General features: G+C 41.2%; 1 protein-coding gene across 2 annotated transcripts in view; it reads left to right on the top strand.

Moving 5' to 3' along the window:
* Positions 1-12,874: 12,874 nt before the first annotated feature.
* The window catches only part of LOC130173673 (A disintegrin and metalloproteinase with thrombospondin motifs 2-like), a 108,442-nt gene continuing 106,946 nt past the window's right edge, over positions 12,875-14,370 (top strand). For both annotated transcript variants that reach the window (XM_056383118.1, XM_056383119.1), the window contains exon 1: positions 12,875-13,233. In XM_056383118.1, coding sequence (XP_056239093.1) covers positions 13,146-13,233 — 88 coding nt within the window. In that variant the 5' untranslated portion in view covers positions 12,875-13,145. The remainder of the gene's footprint in view (positions 13,234-14,370) is intronic.

The following is a 14,370-nucleotide window of genomic DNA, read 5'->3' on the forward strand; positions in this document are numbered from 1 at the left end:
AACTCCAAATTTGAACAAGATCAGTGTTTGGTAAATACCAGGATCACAAAGTTTGGCTGTTCTTGTGAAAATGCTCTTTTGTTTGCTGGGCCTTGTCTCTTTTAGGTTTTCTTTCATGAGTTGTGATATTCAAAATATGGCTCAGTGTGCACTGTGAATGTCCTACTGTTTTGACACGGCATCAAAACACGCCATAAGCTTAATTAGGATTAGAGCAGTGATTATGTTTTATTATCATAGCAATAATAGTATGACACATTTTACATTTAGCTATGTTAATCCGAGGATAAGTATTTATAATACACAGACAAATATGGATTGGAACATTGTGTGTTTTTCACCACACTCAGATCGCTTGCTGTCCTCCTGTTTTTTTATCTGCGGCTGGACTGGTGATAACTCTTATTTCTTCCTCTTTGAAGAGCTCTTTCTGGTTTTCCATATTTTTGCGTGCCTAGAATAACACAAAGTAACAGTAAATTAGTTATGGGTTGCATATTGCATGCGTGTTTGTTGAATGAGTGCTTGTGTGTGTCAGAGTATGATTATAGAGATCAGAATGACTCCTGATGTATTCCATATGGGGAGTGTCAGGTCAGGGTGGAAGTCATTAGCCGGTGGACTGATTATATATATCTACTGGAGGACGCGAGTGGTCATTCCCCTTTTATGACTTAACTTCATGACGTGACTCTTAAAGAGCAATAGAATACACATGTGGGTTTACTCATGTGGTTTGAATATCATGTCAACTTTAAAGTTGTGAAATAATCTCTTGGCAGGCCTAGTTTCTAGTCTGCATACGAATTGGTTTGTTCTTCATTAGCTGGACTAGTACACGTCTTAGTCTCAGGTTGTTTAGTTCTGCTCTCTGTCATCACCTCTGCTGTGTTTCAACACACCTGGACTCACAGTTTAGTACCTCTCATTTACGTATTTCCCTGTGTGTGTTGTCACACAAAGCAGTCAACATATATATAACTTAATCACAACACTTCTGCGTCGTCTCTGTTGTCCTCTGTGATAACTCATTTTAGAAGTCACACAGCAAAGTTGTTGCTATTATCTGAGTAATCTCATGTCATAGTTTCCCACAAAAATGCACAGCTGGTGTTTTCAAGATGTATCCACTCAGGAGACTGTTTTCGAAAAGTTCTGCTTTTGGGTAAGAAAAGTGCAGGATTAGTTTGAACAGAAGGCCCAAACAGAGAAAAGATTATTTGAAATTTAGTCAGCTTAGTGTGGATGTACTTTTGGTTTGCACTGATAATTCATGAATAATTGCTGGCTTTAAACAGGAAGCTTCAACTTGCTCTCGCCTTTCCTCTTCTCTTAGCCGTGTTTTGTTCTCTTCCTCTCTCTGTCATTAGATGTTTTAGCTGTGTCCTCACCTCTCCTCTGTCTGGTCCTCCATTCATCACTCTATGTCCTCACTGATGCCTTAATTTGTCAGCCAACCACCTCCTTTTCTCACCCTGACACACTCAATCCTTTGCCCTTTGGCCTTAAACCCTGACCCTGCTGAAAATGCTACCCAGGGCAACAAACGCAGGAAACATCCACTACTCTTTCTGCTTTTACAAAGAGCCAAGGTTATGATACATGTGTATATATTTGCCCTTACGAGAGAGATTTCAGATATGTTGTTATGCCCTAATGGCACAGTTTTATATACAAAATTTGCAATGAGATAGATTTTATAATGGCTTTTGAGTTTCTTCACTGTGGACAAGAGACATGGAAAAATATTTTGGTTGATACACATTAAGATTCATTTTGTTTATTTCAAATAATTTCCAATGACAAGAAATTAGCAGGAAGATTGGGGGTTACTGACTCATTTTCATCTGAAATTCATAACTAAAATCTTACATTTAAGAAGGCTCAACAGACTGTTTCTAACACCTATTTCTAATGCTTGTGGCATCATATAACTTCAACTGCGCCTCATTACACATTCTGGCTTCTGTATAATGATGAACACTGGATGACATCTTGTATGTTGATATTAACATACAATATAGCATTCAATTAATAAGCAAAGAATTAATAGAGTCCACTACACCAGGGATAGACTCATGCAAATACATTAGCGCTTCATCAGTAAAAGCCTGCTTCTATCTTTGTGTCACTATAACACCAATGTCACACCAATCTCTACAGAATTGAATGGTTCACGTGTGCATGTGCCAGCCTCGACCCTGAACCCACACTATGCAGGAGAGGAGAAGAAAGGTTTCTATTCAATTACCAGGCCCTCTTGCCCCCTTGCACTCTGCAGAACTGATAATGCACCTACAGTACATATCATGCCTCTCATTCCTCTGAAAGCTGGACATGCCTCTGAGGGATTATCCCACCTCGTGAGCAGCACTGTGACTAAAAGTCCTTTATTCCACTTTATAGAAATGTTAGCCGCATGTCCATTTCTACCTGCTCTTTTGAACAGGAACAGGTAATATACAGCCAGTACCAACATAATAATGAAGCAATGTACAGACACTTTGTGACTTCAGTTTACATAAAGGTTTCACTGCTCTATAATTGAATATCTTGGTTCGCTTTATTCTTTGCTTCTCGTGATATTAGACACATTTCTTTTGATTCACACTGGGTTTGTTTAGTGAGTCAGAATGAGCTTTCCATAAAATGTTTAACTGATCTGGGCCTGTTTCATAAATTCAATTTACAATCACTGTTTAAATGCAGATAGCAAACGGTAGCTACGTCACATTAGCCAAAGACTGTCGCTCACAAATTGCTAGACTTGAGTCCCACAGGTCTCTCCCGTTTTTAAAATTATTTTTAAAAAATTATGTCATGTCTCTAAAATTAAATTGCTTAATGCAAATTTGGAGAAACTGGCCCCTGTAGTACGTAATGAGACGGCTTCCTCATTTTTCTCCAATGATGTTATGAGACTAATGGTTAACTATGCAATAATACTGCTATGACCTTGGTTACATGGAAATGGTTGCTTGTATTGTGGCCAGTGCCTGAAGCTTAGGCCGGCTTCATACTAAATTACTTTTCAAACGATTTCATTGTCAAAAACAAATTTCCCACGTCGTAATAAAATCATGAAAGTTTTGCCAGTTTCGGCGCGCTCCCATCATCTCTTGATCGTTTTGCTGTAAACTGGTCGTCCAAGCTGTCTTAAGTCGGTCCTTCTTTGTCTTGATGTTGCAATAAAATCAAACATGTTTGATATTATTGTAAGTTTTTAGTCTTAAGTCAAATAGTCACATTCAATGACATGAACACTGTCAACTTTTCCAGCATCAAACAGGAAGCAGCAAACTGATTCCGGTTCCCTCATCCCAAAGTTGATGAGTTTTTTGAACGGGTGTTTGGTTAGATGCCTAAAATAAGGTCGGTGGTTGACATAAGCTCAGTACATTTTCACGTTTTATTTCATGACATAAAATATGTCAATTAATACCCCATTAAGTTTTTATGTGTCCTAAAAAAAGTTGTTCAAGACATTAAATATAATCAAAACAAAAACCTACTGACCAGTCTGCCTTTACATCCTTGCTCCGTTTAGTCTCACACTTACAAACTATCACTAACTTTCTAAGAGAAAAGGCTTTTGTAGAAGAATTAAACCCTAAATCAAATTACAAGTTAATAGCTTTTTGGTGCAGTTGGTGTCAAGGGAGCCAGTGTTGTGTTACAAGTTGGCCTACAAAAGTACATTTATTGTTACTTTTCACTGTTGTAAATGCTTTGTGGAGAAGCCCTAATGATGTCATCACAGTGCACATACATTTTTGCTTGAGCACATGAATTTTCATCCTGTGGGACCACAGTCATGTTTTTCTGGAACAGATCTAACAGATCACATAAGAAGTTTTTGGTGTGCACCAAGGTCCAGAGAAAGTACTCATGTTACTGAGTTATTAGACAAAGTGCTCCCAGATTTCACAACTGTCAGTGTGAAAGCACCTTTAGAGATGTAGTGGAGGGGAGGACATTTTCTGTCTGCCAATGTGTAAGCTTTGTGCACTCTCTGACCTGATCCGGTGACAGGAGCTTAAAAAAGGACCCAGTTCAGTCTTTGCATTACTCCCTCAAATAGATTCTTTCTTTCTTTCTTTCTTTTTCTTTCTTTCTTTCTTTCTTTCTTTCTTTCCCACCGATAATTACAGTACAACAGTAGTAGTCATTCCTCCTGGGCAGGACCTTGAGCTTCCTGTGGTCAGGTTAAATTCAGTGTCCACTGTGCCACAGAGGTCAGGGAGCAGAATCTTGCTCTGCTGGCATAGCTGCCTCTCTGTGGGATGAGGTTGGAATTACTGGCCAGACTTTTTGACTTGAGTCAGCCTGGGAAAATCCACTTGTCCACTGCCCTGGTCACTGGCACAAACCAGGTCCAGGCAAAGATTAACATCATCCAGAAAAATAAAAAATTGAATCCTAATCTTCTTAAGAGAGTGTAGAATTAAGACATTGATTTAGTGCTGGACAAGAGAGGAATTTAGAGGCGAAAACAAGATAGCTTATTTTCCCAACAGCTGTCTGAAAATATTTGGGAAGTTGAGTTTACTGTCCCCTTTCTCTGTTAAATAATACTGTAGTTATACAAAGTAAAATACGTTACTCTGTTTGAGTAGAGCTGAGTTAGATTTCTGTAGTGCAGAGACGAGCACGCCTCCATGCTCCAGATCCATGGTGATCACTTATCAAAAAGGGCACCTGGGCCAATCAGATCAGTTAAGGGCATAAAGGGAAATAGGCCACAGGCACCCGCTGAGAGCTTAGATAACATATGGAGCATGAACAGTCAATAGCAAAAGCAGCGTGTGTGTGTGTGTGTGTGTGTGTGTGTGTGTGTGTGTGTGTGTGTGTGTGTGTGTGTGTGTGTGTGTGTGTGTGTGTGTGTGTGTGTGTGCGTGCGTGTGTGTGCGCGCGCGCATGTGTGTCCAACTAAATAAACACGTACCTGAAGGTGGTCTTGCAGTGGACGGCAGTGTATTGACATTGCCGGTGAATATGTAAAGGCACTATTGACCTGATTGTTGAGCTCCGTGGGCTTTCACAGTACTCCACCCAATGAAAAGTGAAAAGGACTGACAAAATCAATAAGTTAACTTTACTGTGAAAACATACAATTGTGGGGAAAAAAGTACAGGAATCAGTGTTTGATGTGGATTGCTGTATCAGTATCAAAATGCCAGTATACTGTAGCTTCTCACTTGGTTATATAGAAACCATTGTTTGTGTCACAGTCTTAAAAATCAATACTACAGTCTTTGTTTCTCCTCCTGTTGCTTTTAACTGTGGTTCATGATGATCAATATGCTTGTTGACAGTGCAGACACATTACGCTTGTTGGTCGAACGTGGTCTGATCACTGGTGATGTCAAACTCTAATCAGACCAAGTCATTTTCAGTCCTTTTCTTAGCCTGTTTATCTGGAGATAAAATTAGTTTGTGGCATTGAATGAGTTGCTTAGAATAGTAGTTGTGTAGTTTTCTAGCTCCCATTAAAAACTTGACATATTCCCTTTTAAACCCTGTATTTCTTTTTACATTGTCGACTATCTGAGTCTTACTTACAGCAGCACCAACACTGGCAGAAAAATAAGTTAAAATCAGGCAAACAAGACAAAAAAGACTTGGCAGCAGATAGAGCCATGGCTAGTGCTAGCAGTGATGCTAGGGGCTGACTTCAAGTCATCTTTTGGACACAAAGCTGGACAACATCCAGGCCGTAGTCTCAGGCCAGGGACAGAGTATAACTGATCTTGAGGTCAGTCAACTTGAGGCCACATATGCCTCGTTGCAGGAATACAACAAGTGGCTGAGATCTAAACTCTTTGAGGTTTGGAATACCTACACAAGCTGCAATTTCAAGAGGACTACGGTGCAGACGTTCTCAGGCAGTGTGGTGAAGGATGTCATGGCTGAACTTTATAAGAGGACTCCAACCTTCTCTCCTTTTCCCGGCAGAGCTGTGCAACACTTGCCAGAGGGACGTGGCTGCCATCCCATGTATCATTTTAACTATTGCAAGTTAAACCAAAGATTTATGAATAGCCATTGAATAATACAGCTAGCTAGCTCATCTTATTCTCTGAAGTTCTTTTTCTTTGTGAGCTGCTGTAGCTCAGGGTGTTCACAGAAGTTAAAGTAGCAATGGTGAGGGGGAGAATTCAAGTTTACCTATGATTCACTGTCATTGCTCACTCGGTGCATTAATTGCTCAACTATGTCATTCTGTTGTTATAGATCTTAACTTTCATTCTTTAATTCTCAGGGTGGATTTTGAGGGGGATTTCCGTTGTTTCTTGGATGTAGTGTTAGACTGCTCCTCCCCTAAACCCACCACTCTGCTGATGATCAATAAAACATGGGATGTGTCCAATAAAACAATTTGGGAGGATATGGAAGAATATTTAAAAGGTGAAATTTTATCATTTGCGCCATATAAACAGTGTACAAAACAGAAACAAACTGAAACTGTTAATCAGATTTTAAACATAGATAAACAATATGTAAATTCACCTACAATGTTTGAAAATTCAGACAGAATTTAATCTTCTTTCCTCTTGCCATGTTGAAAGTTAAGTACCTCGGAGGATAAGTAATTGGCGGCAATCAACTGCATGGTTTGAGAGGGAAGCAACTTATTGCTGGAATACGCACAATGGTAATAAAAGTGATCGATGAAAGGTTTAGAGACTGTTTTTATACTTCAGATTGTACATTAGACTTAAATGCCATGGAAAACGTCTTTAGCAATCTTGACATACCTTTCCTTTCTCAAGACTTGAGAAATGACCTTGAGACACCCATCAACCAGGAGGAAATCACTGCAGCATCATCATCTATGCAGTTGGGTAAATCTCCTCAATACTTAATCGAATTCACTCCTCTTTTATGTGTGCTCAACATGCACTTTTGCAATTTAAAGTAGTCCATCATATTCACATGTCTATAACCAAATTAACTCAATTTTATCCTGATGTGAAGCAGAACCATACATGTGATAAACGTAAATGTCCACTGGCCTCACTCCTTCACATGTAGTGGACGTCACCCTTTGTAGTAAAATTTTGGACATCTTTCTTTCAAACTATTTCAGAAACTCTTCACCAACAAATTGAGCCAAATCCTTTCACTGCCATTTGTGGCATTGCTCCAGACGGATTTTCTAAAAGAAAATACGAGCTAACTTATTTCAGAGGACGGATTCTTGCCCTCTTTGCTACTGACACTAGATTAGAGTCATTATATCCTTTTATAAATCTCAGGAAAACCTGTTGTACTACCCAAGGAACGGGGAGTAAAATTCACCAAGTGTGGCGTCCATTCTTGACATTCTGGCACAAACTCACTATAGTAATCTCTGAGTATGTTTGTGGTGTTCAAGGAGTCTTTGATTTAATGCTAGTTGCTCCCATTAAGATCATTTAAACATATCTGATTTTTTCAACAGTGGATGGAAGCAACGTCAGAGGTTTGAATTGGAGAAAATTACTTATAAAACTAGCCAACAACTGCTGGCATATAGTGTGGTGTGCACCGAGATTTTGGTTCAGGACCACTAAGCTGAAGTCAACCTCACCCATACAAAGTTTAACTCACCCCAAACTCGCTTCGGTTTTGTGTCTAGTGTGTCTATGGCACTCTACTACAGTTTCAGCTTAGCAACTCTAGTGGCAGTGCACCTGTATGTGGACCTGCATGACGTCCACTGTATTTACATATGTATTGTGGTGTCCACACACATTCCCAATGATACATACACGCACACAAACACACCTAGAATTCCCTGGCCAATGCTTGCCATGTGGAGTTATGAGAATTGACTTTCAGCAGTCACCTGTGTCGGGGTTCATGGCTTTGGCCTGATGTGCTGTCATGGGGCTTTGATGCCTCATCATGTAACCTCTTTGAGACACTAGGAACACCTGTCCTTGCACTCATAAGGCATGCTAATACATGCGGACACATGGTGGCCTGCTGCCTGACCTTGCTAGGACAGCAGGAGTCATTGGAGAGACAGGCCACGACGGCCCTGCAGGACACAATGTGGCATATGCTCACTCTGTATAGCCCTTAACACATGCAGCATAGTCAAGTTGCTAGTGAGAAAAGGTGCATACTGCTCAGGCAGAAAACACCAACAGCACTTACAGCACTTAGACCAATAAAACACAAATTTGAGCAAACAAGAGTCATCTTATCTTTTGATTTCAAAACACCTTTTATTAATAACATCCCTTAGAAACAAGATGACATTCCTTTGCTGTTAGCAACTGGAGAAAATTATAATAAATGAAGAATAAAGTAGGTACGTGTGTGGGTTTTATTTCTGGTCTGTTGTTGTTGTTGTTGCTGCATTCTATGATACAAACAGTTTTCTAAGAATTTGCTTGAATGCCACTACATAGCCCTGACTGTAATTCACAAAAGTGGAGGATAATCACTGGAGCCAGTCAGCTAACATGACAACTTGTGATTAGAATCTATATTAACCAACCAAATCTCTAACTTAACACGTTGTTCTGTTCCATCGCAACATGTTAAGGACACAACAGATTTTCTCCGCTCATCTCGTCTGACCATGTCTGAACTCACAATCTGTTTGCACATGCACAGGCAACGGACATCTGAACACCCACCACTCAGAGACACACACACACACACACACACACACACACACATACACACCTACACACATACAAGCCCCCACCCTGCCCAACCTATAATAAACTCCACAAACACAAGAGTTTGTGTGTGTCTGTTTGTCTGGGGAGAGGGATATTATTGTCAGTCTCTTCCTCTGCTCCTTCCAAGTGCACTTTTCAAGGTGCAGGGCTTGGTATCTCCATGGCAACAGCAAAGCGACCAGCAGCAGTGGGTGGGAGGAGGTGGTGGGCGGTGGGGATGGAGGCGTGGATAAGGAGAGAGGGGCGACGGGGGGTGGTGATGGTGTTGATGTGTGGAGAGGGGGTCCTCCGGTCACAGATAGGCATGCTGGGTACATAGACTTGGGAACACTGTGACATTTTCGTGTGCCGTTTGACGAAAGGCAAACAGGGTGTGGCTTTCTTCTAGAGGTGTTCGTCTGGGTGTGTGTGTGTGTGTGTGTGTGTGTGTGTGTATCTCTCTCTCTCTCTTTCTCCCTCACTAACTAACTCACTCACTCACTCACTCACTCACTCTTCTCTCTCTCTCTCTCTCTCTCTCTCTCTCTCTCTCTCTCTCTCTCTCTCTCTCTCTCTCTTTTTCTGTGTATTTCCAAACTGCCTGGTGGAAATCTATGCACTGAGAGCCCAGGTGTGATCTCAATGCTTGGTGAAAGATGACCTCTCACTATACCACACGCACACACACGCACAAACCCATGCATGCACGCACACACAGACACACACACACTTCTTTTGTCTCTCAGTTGAGGGTCAGTGTCTGCGTTTCTATAGCAGAGGCCTCCAGATATTACTGGACTGTGTTTACATGTGAATGTGTCCATGCTGGCCCAGATATGTCCACCTCTGTACATTTTTCTCCTTTTAGTCTCTTCCTCTCTCTCTTTTGACCTTAACTCTCCTCTGGTTACTTTTGCCTATTTCTCCATCTTTGTCTAACATCTAGTTCTCCCTTTTTAAAGCCTGGTGCTTTTTTTTTTAATCCTCTACAATCTGCAGTTTTGTTGCTGTCTGTTCTGCGACTCTCCCTCTGCATCTCATTTAGGGTCTGTGCAGGCTGTGGTGTGAATGGAGGTGCTTACAGGTGTTAATGTGTTCATAGTCAGGTTCAGCAATAAAAAATAAACTTCCAAACAATTTTAACAGTAAAGGGAGGATGAAACATTTACAGGATTTGTAAAGAAGACATTTTTGCTAGTATTAACATGCAGTCTGGTATGTTGAAGAAAAACAAAACCACAGCCCAAACGTATTTTGGTGATGCTAAATTGTTGCAAATTGATTTAATTTACTGGAGATATGGTTGACTTAGTTTACATTCCAAAATAAGTTATAGCAACAGGAGTGACGTACTGAACTGACGCAAGTTAAAACAATTGAAAGAACAAAGACAGTTCAACAACCTTCAGAATGGCTTTACTCCTACTATACTGCTGGCGTGCAGTCCTGAATTGTGCATAGGATACTGAATGATTTTTTTGGCTGGACCACAACAGCGGGGCCAGCCGTATAATGGCTAATGTCCCTGACTGACTGCCTGATGATATTTTAACCATTGGTCATCCGAATGCAACGTGACTGGATCGTGTATGGTTGCTACCCATGGCCTACTCTCAATATGTGAGCATTGATAGTAGGAGAGAATAGGACACAATGATGTCAGTTGTTTACAGCGGTTCCACAACAGCTTTCAACTACATACTCAATTTTTTCACATTGACCATGTGCAGTCCAGCCATATACTAGGTTACGATCTAGTCTTGGTCAACTAAGACAGAGGGGGGGATATGTTCAGCCTGCTATCTGGAGCTTCTTGTAAAAGTTTATTTATGATGTGGCAATTGAAGAATCCCTGGAGTTCAGTCTGTGTTGTGACCTCAAGGTGAAACAATAAACATAAACATGCTGCCTGTGGCATCAATCACTGGTTTCTGAAAGAATGGTTTTAAGCCTTAGTTTGGATTGCTTACTACAATATTTACAGGAACCAGAGGACTCCATTTTGGCCAGTGGCATTGTGGCTGAATGGAGAGGTGGGGTGAGCAGTCAGCAACCAGGGTTGAATGTGATAAGCTGAGAGATCTGTTAATCAAAGCAAAAAATCACTAAACCACACTTCTCTCGATGTGTATTGATCATAGAAGGATGTGATATTTAATGGAAGCATATGTACTTGTGGACACAAGTAAACAGTCAGACAGCAGCTCTGTGAGGCTGCGGGTACAGCAGTGCTTTGAGCTAATTGCTAATGTCAGCATGCTAGCATACTCACAATGAGAAACTACAATTGTAAAGCCCATAGTTGCGTTACTTTTCTGAATGTTTCATACATCCAGAACTTTTCTGAGAAAAAAACAGTGGTAGCAAGGTCAGCAACATACAATCTGATAACAGTTTCTAATTTAATCAGTTGTATTAAACCCCTCCAAGAGTAGCTTTGTGCTTAGCATTTTGATCATTCCTAAAGTGGATTAGTAATAGTAATTAGTAATAAAATTAGTAAGGGACATTCAGTTCAAGTCAACACCAAAAACTCAAATGTTATCTCTGTTGTCATATTAGGTTTTTTTTTTCCAAATTCCAAATTCGTTTGGATGTCTAGTGTATTGTATTGTATTGTAATTTAACAAACTAAATTATTGATCTATGAATCACACATCAAAGGTGATGTGCAGGGAAAACAGCTTCCTATTTGTTCACAACAGTTTAGATCTAAGCCTTGTAACCAGGGAATAATGATAAAATTAGAGGTACAATAGGGAAATAACAGTTTTAATGACACTTCTAGCAGCTGATGGCAAGGCCACCAACACAATTAATACTTATTTAGTTACAATTCACAATTTTGAGTTGCCTGTAGCTTCATATTAATATTTAGGTAACATACAAGCTGCCTTTGTGTTTAGAGCAAGCTGCACTACGCTAATCTGAGTAAACTGCAGAAAGTCTAGCTAATCCATCAGAAAGCTTTCATCCTCAGGTCTCTGGTTTCTGGGTTTCTGTGACCGACTGGACAGGAACAGATTGGTTGTTGGAAGAGAGAGTTTTGAGTCCTCAACATTAAATGATACTTTGCTACTGTTGATTTTACTGAAGCTTTAAATAAGGCATTGTAAATGAACTTCTGCTGAAGTAATTATTAATTGATTAGTCGATCAACATAAAAACTCATTAAGATGCCATAAAAGTGCAGTCTGTCTTCTGTTGAGTTTGTCATTCGGCATATTGTTGTTATTTTACACTGCTATGCTGTATTTTTATTCACAGTATTTGTACCAGTATACCTTTATTTTGCTTCTATGGAGCTCTTTCATTTATTTGTGTTGCTTTGAAAATCTGGATACAAAAGTGAAAATCAACAGAGACTATAAATAAAGTTAAAGCTTTTTTGAAGTTGACATACTGCTAATTGGGACTCAACAGAATCACCTGAAAAGCTGATCTTATCACTTCAAACACAGATAGTTATTTGTTAGTTGTTTTATGTTACGTTGTCCTTGTTATTGTTTTATTACTTTAAAAAGCCAAAAAGACAGCATATTCTGAAAAAAAAAATATATATATTATAATAATTGGTTTTGTTTATATCAGTTGTTTGCTGTATGCTGCTTATCAGTGTTTATAACAATGAGATCAGTGGTCAAGAGGGGAAAATGATGTGCTAAATGAGGACAATGCATGTTAGAGCAACAAGACTGCTCTTTTTTCTGTCTGTAAATTGGACCCTTGGGCCCTGCAAAATTGAGTGCGTTTCCGCCAGTGAGCCACACGGGGCGCTGCTGCTCACCCAATCTCAGGACGGGATATTCAAAGTTTATGCAAGGCTTGCAGCATATCAGGGACCAGCGAAGAGTTGGACAGTACTTATGATCCCAGAGTCCAAGTTGCAAAAATCACTCTTGGGCGCTCCACACACTGGAGGTGTGATAAAGCAGCTTGTTGGTTCATTTCACCGCATCTCTTGTCGATGCGAGCTGTCAGCGGCCTGTCAGTCAGTCAGTCAGTCAGTCAGTCAGTGAGCCCGCAGCACGGACAGCGCTCTCATCCTCATCTCAAACAGCCGAGACACACGGGGAGTGTGTCGGCGCCCGGTCCCCTGTGTGTGTGTGTGTGTGTGTGTGTGTGTGTGTGTGTGTGTGTGTGTGTGTGTGTGTGTGTGGAGTCGGGGAGTTGTCAGAGCACTAAGGCAAAGAGTGGGGGAGCACGCACAATGTGAGAGAGGAGTTGAGAGAAAGAGAGAGGAAAGAGAGGAGAGTTGAGTGAGAGTGTGTGAGTGGGAGAGTGGGAGAGAGAGAGAGTGAGAGAGAGAGAGAGAGAGACAGAGAGAGAGGGGAGGAGAGCTCCGTCTCTCCCGGTGCACTTGGCAGTCTAGTTGCGGGCTGCTGTGCTGTTGCTGTCGTGGCGTGGCTGGTTGCGCCAGGCGGGGAACTTCACCACACTGGAGCCCGGAGTCCCACTCTCTCACCTGCGCAGTTCGGAGCTGCCATGGGTCTCTCGCCTGGATTTACTGTCCTAATAATTCTACCGGCCTTTCTGCTGCACACCAGCGGCCTTTACATCGCCAGTAGCGTTGGTACGTACAGTATAGTTAAACGTGGTCAGTGTTTATGTTGTTCTCCGCATCTGCTAATCTCTTATCAGCAGGGCTGCACGGGGATCTTGGTGCGCTCACATGAAGTGGAGCTCAGCGTAGCGGCAAAGCACTATCCGGTTCCTCCTGCTTGTCTGTAATTTCTGCCATGCTTTTGCAGTTCTTGCAAACAACATAGGACGCATTTGTAACTTCTGTATGTCCTGCTGTGGTGCTCGCAGGGACTTTCCGGAGGTCCCTCAGCAGTGCAAGCAGTGTTGTGATGTGGCTTTCTCCCATCCAGGGGATAGTGTTATCTGGGGTGTTAAGGGGCATCAAATGCACTGGTTTACTGTCGGATTTTGCAGTGAAGTAGCCTAACATTATCTGATTCGGCCGCTGTCGCATCTATCGATCTGTCACAGGACGCTGGAGTCGGATGTCGGCTTATTGATCACACTATTATCAAATCATTCCTCCAACACGGGAGCCCAAGAAATATTAGTAGCATGTGCTTGGTTTTGTCAATCAGCAAACTTTATAAATTAGATTATGATAGATGGAGAACCATATGGAAATAATACCAAGTGCACTTGAAGACCACATACAATGTGATGGCATAACTGTGTCTGTCTCTGCGATGACATTAAGTGGCCTTGGCTCAGTCTGTGTGTGTGTGTGTGTGTGTGTGCGTGTGTGTGTGTGTGTGCGCGCGCGCAGGGAGCATCTCTCAGGTCGCCTCCAAAATGCACCTGTGTTGTCACTGTCAAGTGAATAAGAGAAATGTTATTTAATCCGAGAAAATGTCAGACACATGAAGTGGTCTCTAGGAGTCAATTCAAAACGTTCATGTTGTACTCACAGTGTGATAATTAGCTCGTAGTTAAGATAGCCTGAAATAATGGTGATTACTGATAATGATGATGATGGCTTTGTTGATGGTGATGACAGGATAAACGACTGCAAAATACAGTCCAGTGTGTATCATACTAATTAAACGCATTTTATAAAAAGGAATGTCAATTTCAGTTGTCGGATCAGTTTTTTTTTTTTAATTCAGTCGCCGTCGAGTTTATAAAAATCATTTCACTCGGATCGAGCAGCCTGACAGTGAGAAAACAGCGTGAGAAAGCCGCAATT

Source organism: Seriola aureovittata, chromosome 8 (assembly GCF_021018895.1).
Source record: "Seriola aureovittata isolate HTS-2021-v1 ecotype China chromosome 8, ASM2101889v1, whole genome shotgun sequence".
Classification (NCBI taxonomy): domain Eukaryota; kingdom Metazoa; phylum Chordata; class Actinopteri; order Carangiformes; family Carangidae; genus Seriola; species Seriola aureovittata.